The following is a 17155-nucleotide window of genomic DNA, read 5'->3' as shown; positions in this document are numbered from 1 at the left end:
ATACAAAGTTTGCTTTATTGACTATTTTTGAAGCACATTTACCATATCTGTATTATTAAAATACTTAGCATAGATTACAGAATTTTCAGCTTATTCCATGAAATACTGTTTGTCAAACAAACAGATTTCATCAGTTTTTGTTTTTATAATCCTTTTTTTTTGGGAAAGATTCTCATATATTTACAATTATAATTTAAAATAGTCTCTACTTTAGCTTACTACATATTCAATTAAATCTCAGGAGGCTGACTTTTCCGCGGACTTTTATGGTGGCTCTGACCCAACTGGATGCATCCTGCGCCTTTCCTCGCAGAAAAGTATTTTATTTCACATTTTACGGGCGTCTTGGCTGGCTGTCTTACCTCTGGCTAAGATGCTTATTTTATACAAATCCGACTTTTGCGATTTTAATTGCATAAATCAGCTTAGTTATTTAATTGGTTTATTAATCTACGGGAGAAGCAACCATTTTATTTTAGGTAAGCACTAAGAAAAAGATTGGATCTTAAGATTCCGATATTATTATATATCTTTATTTACTTAGTAAAAGGATGGGGATTTACGTATATTTTATTTAAGAGGGTATATTGGCAGTAAAATATTTATTCAAATTGTGGGTTGTACAGTTTATATTAATTATTAATATGTTATTAGCTGTCAAGGCAATAAGAAAATGTAATCCATTTCAGCCCCCTTCAGTTAAATATATTGCTAACATATCGATGTGCGGTTGTACAGACTCATTTTCAAATCTTTGAATTTTAATTCTGATCTCGGTTTTTATTACGTAGACACATATTAATACTGCTTAGTCTTAAGTTCTTCATTCATATTTGGATAAGAAAGGATTATAAAATCATTTAAATGCATACTATAATATTGGCTTATTTAAAGGAAATTCCTACTTAAACTGGGTTACAAATCTGTCTGCTGCACTGCGCCCGATCCTCTTCTCGCGGTGGTGCAAAATGCCTCCTGCTGCTCGCTCAAACATATAATCAAATTCTCCGGCGGAGCTGTCACTTTGCCATTGGAATTGCATGATTTCTGTGTCCCCGTGGTTCCGGTCTTTTCCGCTGTCGTGGTCGAGGATGTGGTGGTCGATGAATTGTTGTTACCCGCATTCAGTGGCAGCAGTGGAGGAATCTGCGGATTGCTGGTCAACAGGCGCTTGGAGCCACCCCTCTTTTTACTGCCCTGTTTGGTGAAAACACTGGGCTCCAGCTGGAGTTGAGCGTTGATATCCTGCTTATTCATACAGGTAAAGGCCTTGAAGAAGCTCTTCCGGAAGTTCTCACTTAGGAAGGCATAAAGTATGGGATTCACCGCCGAATTCGAGTAAACCAGTGCCCCCAGAAGTAGGAAAATGAGTATTTCCAGTCGGGAGAGGTCCCTTTGCGCGGGATTCGAGTGAATCAGGGCCACCTTGGAGATCCAGTGGTGTGTAAATAAAAAATCGAATATACTTTATAATTAATTACCTGAGAAATCCAGTGAGGGAGCCAACATAGAATGTATACACTTATCACCTGCGGATTGAAAAGAAGGTGGGAATCTACAAATGAATTGAACTGATTATTTCGGCATTATTACCGTCAGTACCAGTCGAGTGACCTTCCTGTGAGCCCGCCTCTTCTCCTTGGACTTCGTTCCTGGTTTGGGACCCACCGATCGCAGTTTCCTTATAACCAAGTAGTAGAAACTCAGGATAAAGCACAGCGGTGTGGCGAATCCTAGGAAAAATGTGTACAGTATGAAGGTGGTGCCCGAATGCTTCTTGTACGCATCTGGCCACATTATGTTGCACGAGTAATTGATGCCATCCTCCTGCTCCACAGTGCTGGCATAAAGGATCACGGGCAGCATGAGGACCGCTGAAGTTGACCAGGCAATCGCTGAGACCACTTTGGCAATATGCAGAGTTCGATATCGTGGCGAGGAAATCGGGTGGCATACCGCTATATATCGATCCGCGGACATGATGAGCAGAAAAATCGACGAGGTGAAGGAGGTGATGGATGTGCTCACCATGTAGGCTTTGCACATAAACTCCCCGAATCGCCAGCTGCAAATTCGCATTGTGTACAGCAGAAAGGGTATTCCAATCAGGAAGCACTCGTCTGCCACCGCCAGATTCAGGATATATATATTCGTGACCGTTTGCATTTTGGAAAAGCGCAACACCACGTAGATCACCAGGGTGTTGCCAAATAATCCGATAATGCACACAAATCCGTAGAGCACCACAGTGAACAAGTCAGCAAAGGAATTCCGCGTGGCTATGCAATGTTGATAGGTGGGCAAATCAGTGCCATAAAGGGACTCCTCTGGCTGAATTGTGGAACTACCACTAATCCATCTATGGTTCAGTTCCGTGGTATATAAGCTCTCGTTCGTGTTATACCAATTTGTGGCATTTGCCTCTGAATCGGCTGTCATTTCCCCTTTCACAAACTGGAGGACATCCATCATCAGCCACGTAAACATATTTCCACCTAAGCGCTGTCCAGTTCAAATTTAATTATTTTAAATAGGTTTTACGCGTTGTTGCTCCCCGCTCGTTTTGTTCTTGCATTTTGGCGTTGCTGCAAAATACATTTTGTTATTACGTGAAATATTTTCAGACACAGTTGTTTTGGCCAAACTTGATTAGTTACTAATTGAAATACTGTGGTGCTATTAAAGAAAAAAACCTAAAACCTTCACTAGTCTAGTCAATATTTTTTATTCCAACGTAAGTTTAAAATGTACTGTAACAATTGGTGATAAGTATTCAAATGGAATTAAGTTAAGTCTACAAGTTTTATAAGATATTTTAATATAACTAGATTGCAGCTCTTTAATGCATAGTGTATATTTTTAATATATTATGAGTTTACTTTTAAGTGGCAGTCAATTTTATTTGCTGTCTTAACATCTTTGAATCGTATGTACCCCATTCGTAATGCCACTTCACATACAGATTCTTTTGCAACTTTACTACAACTTTTACTGACTTTCTGAGAAATCCCCTCGAAAATTGAAAACTTTCCTGAACAACTTGTAGAAAAACAAACCTTTAAAAATACGACGTATGAAATAAATCGTCTGTTTCCTGCTTTTGAAAAGTGAGTTACCACAAATTTGGTTTGTAAGGCGAAGGAAATTAACATTTATATTTAAATTAAATTGCTCACAGCTTGACACGTCCAACAAACAAGAAACAAGAACTTTTTTATATTCTGACCTAACTCGACACTTTCTGTAAATAAATTAGGCGTAAGGAAAAGCTGGGCAGCATTTATGCAAATATCAGGTGAAAATATTTGTCTTCTCGGAAGTCGGAAAACTCCAGCTATACAGATCCCCATGGTTTTGTATTAGGAGATTGAAATTTAAGCCGATTTGTTTGTGCATTCCATGCACATCAAATATTGTTGACTGAGCCAAAACACATGTGGGGGTTATTGTTTAAATTAACTTTCGCCAGAATGTCCTCGAATTTGTTAAGCCAAATTAAAATCGCTGTGCGTATAAGTCAGTTTATTTCGAAGCTATAAATCAAAATTTGGCTTCTGCAAAGCTGGCATAACTTTGAAAACTAATCCCAGGGTGAAATGTATAAGTTCCATTCACTGTGGGCAATGAAACGTCAAATTTAGAAATATTGATATATGAAGTACATGACACTTTGTTCAACTAACATTGTAAAATCAATATGACTAATTACATGTATTATAATTGAACATTTAAGGAGCATACATTGCATATTTATTTATGTGCGCTTTAATAAACCTCAAATAAAATCAACTTGTTCTTGGTAATTCAATTTATTTAACTTAATTTTCATCAATTGCAAATGCAATTTTATGTGCAACGATTGACTATCTTGCACCTTTTATAATCCTTAATAAATATAACATGATTTTAATTAATTGCTCAAAGGTATTGGTTCGTTATCCCAACTGTTATCAGTCACACATAATTTTTAAGAATATCTGCGTGCCACAAATCATAAGAGAAATTCGTCATGGTCCATTAAACAAAAATGGTTGAATGCTGTGGAGCTCAAGTGGGAAGGATTTCAATAATGCACACAATTAAAGTTATAATTGACGAAAATGTGCGTAACCAAAACCAGAAAAAAAAGAAAATTAAAACGTTTTAGCTGATTTAAATATAAATTGAAAGTATACAAATAATTAATTTGTTTATTATTTTATAAGTTTACAGCCTTCTAGCCTACATCATACTTTTAATATCTAATAGTTGGTTTTCCTAATACTACAAATTGTTTTCAGCGTCACCTGGCCTTGTTTGTTTGTTCACGGAATTAAATCCCAACCGAACGACAGGTGCAAATTCCCCGACAACCCCGAAGCGACGCCATCATCATCGTTGACTTCTAAATTGTTGTTCGACATTTATTTGTGCTGTTGCTGCCGTCTGCTTTTTATTGTCGGTGTAAGTGCAACTGTTATCGGTAAACCGCATTGGGGAGGCGCAAATCGCAAGATTGCCTGGGTTGCAAGTGCCCCCCGAAGGGGCATGTGGGCCAGCCACATGCGCTGCAATTGTGTGCCTGCAATTCACTTGATGACAGCCGCCGGCAGGCAGATAAGAGAATTTCAAGGAAAGCTGCTGACTTTCTTTTGTACTAGGAGACTCTTAGGAGAGTGTGAGTCCAAATATACATAAGTGATGTGGGAAAAATGATGCGGTGTACTTCAATAATTCCCCATTTACATTTTCTAAAAGTACTTTTCATATATGTACAAATAAGTATATAATATATAGTATATATAGTTAGTATGTAATATAAACGTATAAGTTTTTTGTTCATAAGTGCACTAGCTTGACCTCGATAAATTTGAAAATTATTATTTCTCATTTTGCGTTTGTTATATAAATAAGATTTTGACTGATTCATTTTGACTGCAAATAATGAAAAATTTTTTTGAACTTAATATTTCGTGCTCCATTTTATTTGATTTGACTTTCACTTTATTTTTATAGTGTAGAAAGTAGCTTAATGCTGAGGTCTCTTATAAGCTTGCGGGTGTGTGACACACAAAGGAAGGTGACGAAACCATCATCTGCTCATCGGTCCCTTGACCACATTTGTCTGCCTTCCCTCACTTTCTTCATTTCTCTGTATCCCTGGGACTTTAAGTCTGAGCTCTTGTTTGTGTCCTGTGTGCGCTGGGGCATTTATTAAAAATTTATGCATTTTATGGGACCCTCAAGGCAAGGGTCCCAAATGCATTTCCTCCACAGCTTTTCGTTGAGACCATTGACGATGTGACAACAGGTTATAAAAATCAGATATTTTAGCTTAGAGAGCTTATTTGGTGAGGAAGTTCGATCGTAAAATGCAAAACAGGCGGTCAATTTAAAGTTTGATGTGTAGAAAGTTCAGCGTTCATAATAAAAATCTGTTAAATTTCGTTGTCGAAAATCTGTGTAGATTTTCAACCCTTTTGAGATATTAAACAGATATTAAAGTTTATTATCTTTTTTCTTTCGCCATATTGTCAAAGTATGATACAAATTATTTTATAATCCGCAAAACTGAAAGAAGATTTACAACTATTTTGCAACTACAACGTTTTCCACTTATTGGTCCTTAAATGGGACACCAAATACTCAGCGCTTCACCTAATTCCCAGAAACAGAGCCGTTTGCCATCCAAAGTGCTCTTAATTAATTAAAACTTTATCAAAAGTTTACAAAAGCCGCAGCCGCAGCCGCTGAGAATTGGCAAATGTGGCGGGTGTTCATGTGTTTGGATTATGTTGCCACAGAGCAGACCAAACAAGGCCTGGCACAATATATATGGTTACGAGGAAAGCGGTAAAGGATATGTCAGGAAGAAGGACTCGCATGGCAGCCAACAGCTTGCCAAATGTTTAGCCGCTCACTTGGGTTCAAGCAGCCCCAACAAACGCATACCAAGTAATTCATGGGCGTCGGCATGGCAGAATGAGAGGGGGAAATGGCAGGGGGTGCAGGAAAAAGGATGACCGAGAGGCATGCGAAGAGCATAATTTTTGGGATAAACACCAAGTACAACATGCATACAAGCTAGGTCAAAACACATGTTTGCACTGAAAAAAAAAAATCAAAAATCAGAAAATCTACGTTTCATAAAATTATAGCACAATTCACGGGGCGTATGAGCAATGCGGTAAGACTGTGTAAATTTTCAAATTTATGCCTTCAGGTATCAAAACAAAAGCAATACTTAATGCTTAATAAATAAATTATCAAAAAATCTTCGTTTGATAAAATTAAAGCTCAGCTAACGGGGCGTATGAGCAATGCGTTAGTACTGCATAAAGTTTTAAAAACCAATTTTTTGCGAATTAAATTTGACTTATGTAAAATTCACAATAATATACGTAAATAACATGTTTGAACTCATTAGTCACTTTTAATTAGTAATAATTCAACAAAGCGCCCCTTATTTTCTTTGTTCTCATTTCCTTAGCTTTTTTGCTCAGTGTACGCGCTCAGGCCTGCATGTGTATGTATGCAAATATGACTAGCAAATTTGCATGTGTACACAGCACAAACCAAACATACTCGCAGCCTGAAAGCCTCACCCACACATATACACTTGGCACTGCCATGTGTCAAGTGCACTTGGGGTGGGCAGAGGTCCTTGTTTTCGGATTGGTCCTGCCTAGGCAATGGCTTCGCTTTGCTTCGGATGGCTGCCTTTGTTTATGGAGGCAGCAATGAGCATAAAGTGCAACATAAACAAAACTCACTCACCTCAGCAGCCACTAAAGTCCACCCAGCTCACTTACAATTTAACTCGGATTTCGGTGGCGGCGCACTTAATCTTTGGGACACATTTTTGGCTTTTTTGGCCACAGGTTGCCACTCAGCTGACCTTTGGGCCCGATGCGAAACACACTGAAACAAGTGTTGCATAACAAACACGAAACTGAAAGCAACAACAAACAGCCCCCGGAAACCGACGACAACAACTAGTGCAATTATAATCCCATGGGCTTATGTTTTTGAAGCTTTTCCATTTTGTTGTACCTGTTGGTTTTGGTTTGAGTAGCACTCACTAGAAAACAAAACAAAATGCGGTATAATCACCCTTTGTTACATTTTTGAAACCAGCAAAGCTGTGTGTCCTGATCGCAATATTTTTTATAACAATTTTAATTAAAACAAACACCGGAATTCACTTCACCGGATCTTCACCGGAAGATAACTTATGAATTTTAACTAAGCTTCAGTTTTGCTCCTATATAAAATTATTCATTTGTGGCAATAATACAAATATTTAAGTGATGCTAAAAAGTCTCCCAAATGAGGCTCTGGAGTTTATTCGTTTGCGGTTAGTTGACCTTCGAGTGCAGTAACATTTTGGACCCGGAGTGAAAACCACCTGAATGCGGTGGAATGTTGCTCACACGTTGGCCCGACTCAATTATGCTGGGTGTCTATTGTAAACCCATCTAGGGAAATAATGGCACCCAGCCTCATGGTGTGGCTATCCTTTGGAATGCTCCATTGGGTTTCTTTATATTTATGGCAAGCACGGTCCTCCAGGACACTCTATTTGCTCTATTCCCTTCATTTGTCAGGCACGGAGGATGAAAGGCAACACTGTTTGGCCTTTAGTACACATATTTGCACCTTTACATGGGGGAAAAGTCAGGTGGTATACCCTTCTAGTTTGCGTTCCCTTTGATGTGGCTCCCTGTTGTTGTTCTATGCTGCTTCTGCCGCCCCTGTTGCCTTTGGTTTTTATGGCCTCAACGGCAGGCGGCTTGCCAAAAACTGAAATCTACCAGCGCTTTTCCACTCTGTTTCTCATTCCACGTTGCTCTGTTCATTGTTTAGCCGCAGCCACGGTTCTACTTTTTTCGTTTCGAACTTTTCAACGCAATTTTTTCATTCGATTCAATGGAGCTTTGAAAAATGTTTGTCAATTGCATGCTAAATGTTTTAACTGATTTGTCACTGGATATGGGAGTGGTGGAAAAAGGGGGTGGAGTGGACTTTAAAAGTCCGGGGACATGTTTAGAAAATATTTGCGGGATTACACGCCGTTTGTTAGCAACTTTAGAAATTAATCTAAGATTACTGCATTTATATTCGGGAAATAACAGTATCATTTCAATGTGCGAGTTACTCCACATAATGATGATGTGTAACAATGGAATGTGCCAACGCAATTTCTATATATTAAAAATCTTTAAAATCTTTTTTCAATAAAAAAAATCCTAAATCTACACTTCGAAAGATTAAAATTATAACTTGTGACCAGAATAGAGTAAAAGGGTATACTAGATTCTTTAAAAAGTATTTAGCAGGAAGAAGGAAGCGTTTCGTAAAGTACATATTTCTTGATCAGGATAAATAGCTAATCTGATATTTCCATGCCCGAGTTTCCGTCCATCTGTCCGTATAAACTCATTGATCTCAGGAACTAATAAAGCTATCGATTTATAGCGACTTCAGAACATTGTATTCGCTTTATTAACAAATTCCCATAATAAATTCAAAACATTAAATAATCTTATAATCGCTCGTTTTTAAAGTCCCAATTTAATTTCCTCTAGCTGCAGGATGAGTTTCACACATTACCCTTATGCTTCTTAGACAAATTGTAAAAAAAAAATTAATTCGTTTCGCTTCCTTTTTCATTTCCATGGACACTCTTTCGGTAAGAGGTTTAGTCTTAAGTCGTCTAAATTTCCCTCGAATGTGGGCCACGTTGTAAATCGCATAAGAAAGGACAATTTAAGCGAAAATCGGTTTATCAAATATGGGGTTTGCTAGCTGCGAGTGTAATCCTTTCGATAATCCAATTTGCCGGAGAGCCGGCAAACAATTTGGTTAATGTTCAGACCTTATTGAATGGCTTAGAGCGCCTAACACTCCCGCAGCCACCCTATGTGCAATTTGTGCCGAGTTCCTCCCAAAACATACTCAGCAATTTGCATAAATTAGCACCAAAATACGGAAACCCCCCATATGATTCGATGTGTTTATTGTTTGTCGGCACATTACCAATGTGTTCGCATGGGGATGCATCGATAGTTCCGCGTGCAAATTTAACATAATTCTGAAGAGACCATTGACAATAATTGAGCTGTATTTAGGGGGCTGTTTGGGTGACTCGGCGGACTATGTATGTTGCATATGTTGTGAGCTAACGAATCTATGCAATGCAACGCAGACATGCAGGATTTTCACTAATTGGGCGGCAATCGAAAATCCTATGCTGCCAATGGCGCGGGCCCAAATGGGCATTATTTAGTGTAAAATATAAACGCCTTTTCGTGGCCTGTAGCCATGGTATTGCGGTAGGTGTGGTTTGGATAAAATATGTTCATGGTATGTTTAGAAAAATGCTATTCCTAAGCAGAAAAAATATTTCGAAAATTATTACTTACACTAAAAACAAAATAAGAAGATCAAAAAAGATTTCAATTAAGTATAAGAAATTAAGAACTTTTTTAAAATTTTTTCTTGTGATTTCCACTATGACGGTGTTAGCCTTTTATTGATGCGTTTCCACCGCTATCTAACCCAATCAACCAGCATCATTCATACGCCCTGTTACGACTTATACGACTCTCTTTCTAGGCTATTTGCTTTGCACTCGATGGCGACCTTTGACTTCAATCGAAGTTCTTCGTTCATTTAATCATACAAACAGCGATGTCATCATCAGCAAATGCCATTACCTAGGTAAATAATATCAATGGGGATGGAGCGATTTCCCAGGGACCGGGAAAAAGAAAAGCCAAGCTCGAAGGGATTTCTCCAGGCACTTGGCACTTTTGATGTGCCCGACGTGTTGATTGCCGACAACTCGCTGACCAACGATAAAAATAAATAAATAAATCGTCCGAAAGAAATCGGAGAAAATGGGAAAATCTGTTTTGAAAAGAAAAACAAATCGAGCAAATTGCAAAGGGGCAAAATGGCCAATTGACCCAAACGTGTTGTTACAGATTCCATCGGCTCTATTCGATGTGCAATTAGCAACTTGAATAGCCAATTAATTGTAGTTTTCTTTACTGTTTATTTGAATTCTAATTGTTTTTGTTTTTCCAGCTACTGTGTCATTCTGCCTTCAACATTTTCTATGCACATGGTCAATAATCCCTTGTATTTATTCCATTTTAGGAAAAATCTCAAACTAAAATCTGTTATACGTTACAATTTTCTACGAAAAGTTTTGATAGAATTTTATGATCTGCTTAAAACTGAATTGACTGCATATATTTAAAGCAGAATTTTAGAATCGCTTTAACAAATTTCGTTCGCCTTCAGAGCTCTTCATGTTTTTCATTTTGTTTACAAAAGTTGCCAGCTCTGCATTTTCGTGTATCTGGTTCTGGTTGATTTTCTTGTTATTTTTGCTGCCGTCTTTCCTTTTCGGCCGGTTTGCTCAAAATTCTTCTGGCCTTTTGCTCGTTGAAGTGTTTGCAATGCTCTTTTTTCGTAGCCACGGCCAACCGAATTGCCGTTTCTGTTGTTGATTCTCAATTTTATGAGTTCAATTAACCAGAAGCCATGAAAATAATAAAAATTATGAACTTTTGCCAATTTCAATTGATTGCTTTATAACAATTTTGCTTTGGCAGGGGGTGTGGAATTTTGTGACCTAGAGAAGTCCTCGGATAATGTGTACATTTTCTATATCTGCCCCACTGCGTCCACTTCCCAATTAACACTAAATCATGCTCTTTATTAATTATATTCCCGATTATGCTAGCATCGACGTCATTGAGTTTTCTATCATATCAGCTTTGTGTGGAAATCCAATCAATAAGGCCAGATATTGATTGGGGTCGGCTGGTGGGATGAACTGCTGGCTGGTGTCAATTGGGCAATCATTCATTTCGTCATTGCCATTAGGGCCGCTAATTGAATTGCGAAATCGAATCGGATGCGTAACGAAATCGATCGCTGCTGACTTTCATGCAAAATGATTTCACAAATGAAGTGAAAACTCCAACAAATTTGTTGTCTAATTCAGGGGTTAACAGGACATTGATTGATTTGGTGACTTGGCGGTGAAAAGCGCAGTAACCAAAGTTGGTTTTGGCTAGCTATTAGAAGTTTCATTTGAATTTAATGAATTTATTTTTGCTAGTTCATTGTTTGAGTTAAGAAATGTATTGGTGCAACGTATTGTATTTCTTGTTTCGTCTTAATTTTGCAACTAATTCTTTTTCCCATTGCATTAATAACCAAGTCGACTATAACAACATTGTTATTGTATATGACCCAGAGTTTGATAACTTTATGCCCCAGCTGCGACATTGAGTGAGCCCCCAGACTAATCATTTTTTGTATAAACTTGCCATCATTATCTACCGAACGGCATTGTTGTTTTTGTTTCGGGTGTGACTAACACTTTTGTTTTAGTTGTGTTTTCCTGCCGCTGGTGGCATTGTTATTGTGGCTGCTCTTTTGTCGTCATTAAAGTCAGGGCGGCCTTGTTTAATTTGAACATTAATCATGGTCTGACTCTTGGCGGGGCCAAAACTTGGGGGGCCCGTCGGGAAAACGCTTGCAATATTGCGCCCTGAAAAGTTGCACCTTTAATGAAGACGGGCAGGTTCCGCTGTTATTACTTTTCCGCAGACTTGCGTTGCACATGCGCAGCACATTTTCCGATAGCCAGAAGGAGAACGGTAAAAGTGCTGCAAATTCCTGTGGTGAAAGCTGCTGATGGACGCAAAGTGCCAACATTCTGATGCAAAACTTTGCTCCTTCACTTTCTCATTTTTTCTCTACGGCGAAGGATTCGTGTTCTTTATTATTTGCTTTAAGCAGCGCCTTAAATTTACAGGTTTGTTATATTTAATTCACAAAAAAATATCTTTAAAATTAAAAAATTAATATATTTGTAAAGGATCGTTATTTATATTCATAAACTTATGAATTTTGGCTTTAAAACTGGAAAGTATCAACATTTCTTGAACAAAGGTTTCGTAATATCTGCTGGATCTTATTTTATTCTTTCAACAGTCAGTTTTTAAAATGACATACCTTGAAATGTAGAATTTATATTTTCGGAACTCTATATTTCAATTATATTAGCTCATCACAATAGTTGGCATTACTCTTCCAAGCTTCCAACTGTTCAGACTGAATTCATCGCCATATTCCTATACTCGTACATCCCATCATCAGCCACTGGCAGCTCGCATTAATTGACAGTTTCGCCATCAGTTGGCCCAGATGGAACCCTAACTAAGTCCACATTAACTCGTCAATCATGATGTGGATGTTTGGATAGAGCCGCCCTCCCTCTGCGCCCATTCTCATTAATTCTCTTTTAGTAGGCCATTGCAGTCGGGAGGGGAGAGAGTCATTACAGTTGAATATGATATGCTACCCATCCCTTTAACCCCTTTGAATGCATTTCCATTTCCTTTTTAGTTCTAAAAAAAAAAATTCTAATTGCAGCAGATCTCTCTAATACAGAGCTCCTCCTATCCCGTTCATTATTATTATTTAATTTTTGTATTTTCTATGGGATAAGTTGAACGTAACCCACCGCCCGATCTAACCCCTTCTTAGTTTAGGGGTCTTGTCCGTAATTAATTGCAAAAGTTTTGTTCGTTTTCTGTCGTCTGGTGCAGCAGAAAAAGTTCAAAGTTGACGGTGCTGGAAAGACCCATCCGTCCGCAAGTGATGAGTAGTGAAAAACTGAATTGTCAATTATGATGCATAATTATTGAAAATTCTCTAATTAGCAGCAGAAAACTTTAACCCAGGGGCTGATTCTAGCGGAAACACTGGTTTGTGCCACTTAATTAATTATTTGGAAAATGTGATGGAAAAGTTTTACGCACTTTTCAGAAGGGAATTCCGATAAAATATAATATATTTTTTGTTATATGTAAATGAAATGCATCAGAATTTTGAAAACCCATTTTAAAAGTACTATAGTGTGTAAATTTATATATTTTGCTCAATATTGAATCATTTTTACGATTAAATTTAAATATTTAAATATTTGAGATTTTATTTGTTTGTGATATGATAAAATAAAGACTAAATCTAAATTTGTATTTTTGAGGGACTTTTTTGGATATTTTTTCGTTCTGATTAAGGAAAGAAAGTGAATTTTGTTTTGGGAAAGCATGAAGGATTGGGATATTAACAACGGTCTAATATTTCAGAACGGTTTCCCCTTTAAGTGAAGTTTGTGGGAATCCCTTGTGCGTTGACTAATTTCCGAGGAATTTCTGTGCATCCTTGGCCATCAATTTGTTGTCAGCAGCTGAGGAGGCGCCACATCAGCATCTCTGGCACTTGTTCCGCCATTTGAATCCGGTGCTCATCCTCTCCCAGTTGGCTGGTCCCTTCTCCTACTCTTTCCCCTTCCCTTTCCCTTGCCAGTGTCCTTGTTCTTGGCTAAGTCGGATCCTTTGAGTTGGGAGGAAATGCTATCATTTGGTGCCTGTCATCGTTGTGTTCGTTGTTGCTGCTGTCTGTTTGCCTGACGCCGACGAAAGGTTAAGGCATGCATCGCTTCCATCAAATTAGACGCATTTTCGACGCGCTTTGTCTGCCAGGCCCTCTCTATCTAGCTCAGTCGTCCGTCTCTTTCTCCCCAACTATGTCTGTCTCTCTCTTCCACACTTTTCCCTACACTTCCTTTACCCACTTTGGCAATTTTCTAGCTGACGCCGCTTTGCCTTTACGTTTTATCACTTCATTTGCACTGAAATGTCAATGTCTGGCTCGTTCCTTTCCCTTCCTTTTTCAATACCTTTGCACAGACTGTTCCCATTTTCACTTATTCAATGGGTTTTAATAAAAGTCCGGGGTGTTTTATACATTTTTTCTTATCTTAACCACATTTTTGCCAAATGCTACTTGGTATCAGAAACATTGACAAAATATGTCACCAATGGTGCAAACCTATAATGAAAGACTACAATTTTTAATGTCTATTCTGTTAAGATCCTTGATTTAAAATTATAAAATAAAACGGATTTAAAAGTGTACAATTTATAGTTTCAAGCTAAAAAATTGCATACTATATCAACTTGATTATAATTCATTTTTAAATGCAAAAGTAAAAGCAAATTAAAACACTTCCGATTTTATGTATGTAATGTATAAACTCACGAACAAAGATTTGTAAATTATATAATTAAAGGGAATATCTGATTTGTAAGAGCAATCCCAGCCTCGTCGGACGCCCAGTTCAGTTTCAAAGAGCATGGCCAAAAAAGTCAGGAAGGAAGCAGTTTTGTTGCAATGACGTGGGCGGTATTTTTTGTGGGTGGGCAATTGCTGAGTGTGGGTGTGTAGGAAGCATTGGATTGGATTGGATGGGAGGGGTTGTGTCCTGGCGCTAAAAGAAATCTGTCTGACAAATTACACGCCCCGAGTTGCAGAGTCGCAGCAGCAGCTGCTGAAACGCTTCGTTTGCTCCTCCTCCGTGACTTGCTCCTTCACTTTCGCCTGCTGTTTGCGTTGTCTTCCCGTGCTGCTTCTAGCTCCACATTCGGACTCAGGCCATCAAACCGATTGACTGAAGGATTGGGCCAGGGCACGTCATTCACTCAGTTAGTCCGTTAGTCAGCGAGTGCAACGGCCTTTTGATTGGGCTTTATGGTCATGGGGTGGCAGTGGCTATCTCCGCCTCCTTGTGCCTTTTAGTTGGTCTTGCGGGGAGGGGGTGTTCGGTTTTAGTGGACTTTACTTAGCTGGATGAGCTCATTCGCCGGGTTATCTGGTGTGAAGGGGGAACTACGGAGGCTAAAGGAACTTGAGTTTCATAGCTGAACAACATAGAGGGCTTCTATAAAAATTGTAAGTAGCTCATAGCTTTGGTTCTGAACCACTTGGTTAACTTTCTCATAATAAAATGGGAATTACTTACAATTAAATCAAGTTTACAAAATTCCACACCCCTAGGAGTAATGAGCCAATAACAAATAATTTCTGCTGCACTTTAATATGTATGCAGGATATTTATTAAGAAAATTACTTGTGGCCTTGGCATTTCTTTTCTTAAATTGGCATTTTTATTCTGCACATCTCACATAACGAATTAATCAACATGTCTCCGTAACAATTTCTGCATTTATTCTCAGCATAGCACTTCTCTGAATAACATTTACGACCATTCCAGCATTCCCTAATTTGTCAAATTTTGTTTCGTTTCCCCAAAATCCTTTCTGGTTTACTGCGGCTGCCGTCGATGGTCAGCCCTTCTCAGTTTCCACATCATCGGGCATCCTCGTTCCTCAACCCATCCCATCGCCTCGTAGGAAGACCAACCTCTTTCCCTCAACGCAAGACATTCAACAGTTACAAATTGCTATTCGCACAGAATTTCAGTTATCTGATAAATTTCAACGCACACAAACATTTGAACGTTGAAAATGGAAAACCCAAGCACAGAGCGAAAGTATTGCAAACCCTTCAAGTTAAACTATATTTATATTTAATTTAAGTTCAAAAACTAGAATTAGGATTATATTTATATGTAGATGAGGAGAGCTTATTTTTTATTTACTATATAGTACATACATATTTCTAATCACATTGGAGATAGATAGCACCCAATCGTTTTAGATGTGCACACAAGGCAACCCGTTCGATGCTCCTCGAGGCACATTTTGCTTACCACTTGAATATATTGTGTCATCTAGCCACTCATCCTTTCGAATCCGATAAAATGGCACACCACGCACTTTTCGGGGTTTTCAAAATATTTGGCAAGCGTTTCTGCAATTCCTCGGATTGCGACGCTAATGTTATTTTTCACTCTACGTCGGATTTATTTGTGATTCGACGGCGGCTGGTAGTAAAATTATTTGTTTATTTTCCTTGCGTTTTTGGCCGCTAATTTGGATTGGATGCAGGCAGCAGGAAAAGCCCCCGGGGGTTATCTATCACCCGCCCAACTTTTTCGCCACTCTCACCCTATTTGGTTTGAGTTTTTCGCGCACGTTCATCGAATTTGGTCTTTGGCGCTGGCGAAGTTTTTGTTTACTTTACCCTGGGTTTGCTCGTAGTTTGGTTTTATATTATTATTTTAGATTCAGATACAGTGACTGAACTGCACGTTCCGGTGTTGTTTTGCATACTGCGCGCCGCATTTGCCGGCGAATTTTGTTATGGTGCATGCGAGTTTTCCGATGCGAATTTTCCGATGCGAGTTTTCCGACTGCAGAGTCGCTCGGATCCACAATTGCGCTCGGTGCTCGGCTTTCAGGTTCGTCGCCCGATTGGCCTGATGCCTGATGCGTGTTGCGGTCTGCTGCCGTTTTCCCAGCTGCAATTTTCCTCAATTAACAGTTGGTCGGGAGAGCACGCGGTGAGGGAGACTCTCCCGCCGACACTTTCTCTCTTATACGAACTCTCACTTTCGTTGGCCAACAACAGTCGAATGTTAGCGCTTGCAGTTCTGTTGCCATTTTGGGCAAGTGCTTGTTGATTCTACTGGTGCCATTTAGAAGGATATAAGAACAAGGATTATCAAAGTATAATATTGAGATGTGTTGTCGCTATAGGTTAATCAAAACTACTTCCATGTGTTATCTATCTCATGCTAAAACAAGAAATTTTAAAAAGTTTTACCTTCCTTTGGTATCATGCTGTTATAAAAATTATTTCCAGTTATTTTGGACCTAAATTTAATTACTCTAAATTTAACATATATTAGCGAGCATATACCCTTATTTTATCAGATTTATAATTCCTTATAATTAAAATGTTCAAAATCGTTTATGGGATGGCTTACCGGCCGTATACGTAATGTGTTATTTATACTTTTACCAAATTCCAATAACACAAATGTGTTTGCATAACATATTATTTTCGGCACAATTGTTTCGTAGTTCAGGTATGGCACTGCATTTAAAATTATATCGGTATTGGGACAGTCAATGTTATAATTATAGTTGCAAATGTACGTGTATTAGCTTGAATTCGGAAAGGCTTTGATTGCTGATTGATTATTCTAGCCTTAATTGCATGCATTTTGCATACAGTTGTTTGCAATAATTGAAATCAGTAATGACATGGAAAGGAGGACAAGAAATGCATGCTCTCACAATTTACTTAGGATATGATATAGCAAGACTGTGCTATATCATATATATATTCTTAAAAACATTAAAAATATGTTCTTGCCTCGTTACCAAACATCACACTC

General features: G+C 38.4%; 1 protein-coding gene across 1 annotated transcript, besides 1 other annotated feature; it reads right to left on the bottom strand.

The window, feature by feature from the left end:
* On the bottom strand, positions 1 to 16069 carry AstC-R1 (Allatostatin C receptor 1). Its single transcript, NM_140783.2, has 4 exons — positions 15623 to 16069; positions 1594 to 2585; positions 1482 to 1529; positions 1 to 1425 (listed from the first exon to the last, which is right to left on the bottom strand). The coding sequence occupies exons 2-4, from the start codon at positions 2485 to 2487 to the stop codon at positions 916 to 918; spliced, it is 1452 nt and encodes a 483-aa protein (NP_649040.2). The 5' UTR covers positions 2488 to 2585; positions 15623 to 16069; the 3' UTR covers positions 1 to 915.
* Positions 8290 to 8446: a mobile genetic element.
* Positions 16070 to 17155: the final 1086 nt, after the last annotated feature.

Source organism: Drosophila melanogaster, chromosome 3L (assembly GCF_000001215.4).
Source record: "Drosophila melanogaster chromosome 3L".
Taxonomy (NCBI): domain Eukaryota; kingdom Metazoa; phylum Arthropoda; class Insecta; order Diptera; family Drosophilidae; genus Drosophila; species Drosophila melanogaster.
The sequence above is the reverse complement of the archived record's forward strand: the minus strand, read 5'-3'. Positions and strand labels throughout refer to the sequence as shown.

Bases quoted from the DNA above. Each gene is read 5' to 3' on its own strand.
- AstC-R1 (NM_140783.2), bottom strand. From the start codon at position 2,487: ATGTTTACGTGGCTGATGATGGATGTCCTCCAGTTTGTGAAAGGGGAA. The intron at 1,530-1,593 runs GTAATAATGCCG...TTCAATCCGCAG, and splicing joins TCACTCGACTGGTACTGACG to GTGATAAGTGTATACATTCT. The intron at 1,426-1,481 runs GTAATTAATTAT...TGGATCTCCAAG, and splicing joins TCCCTCACTGGATTTCTCAG to GTGGCCCTGATTCACTCGAA.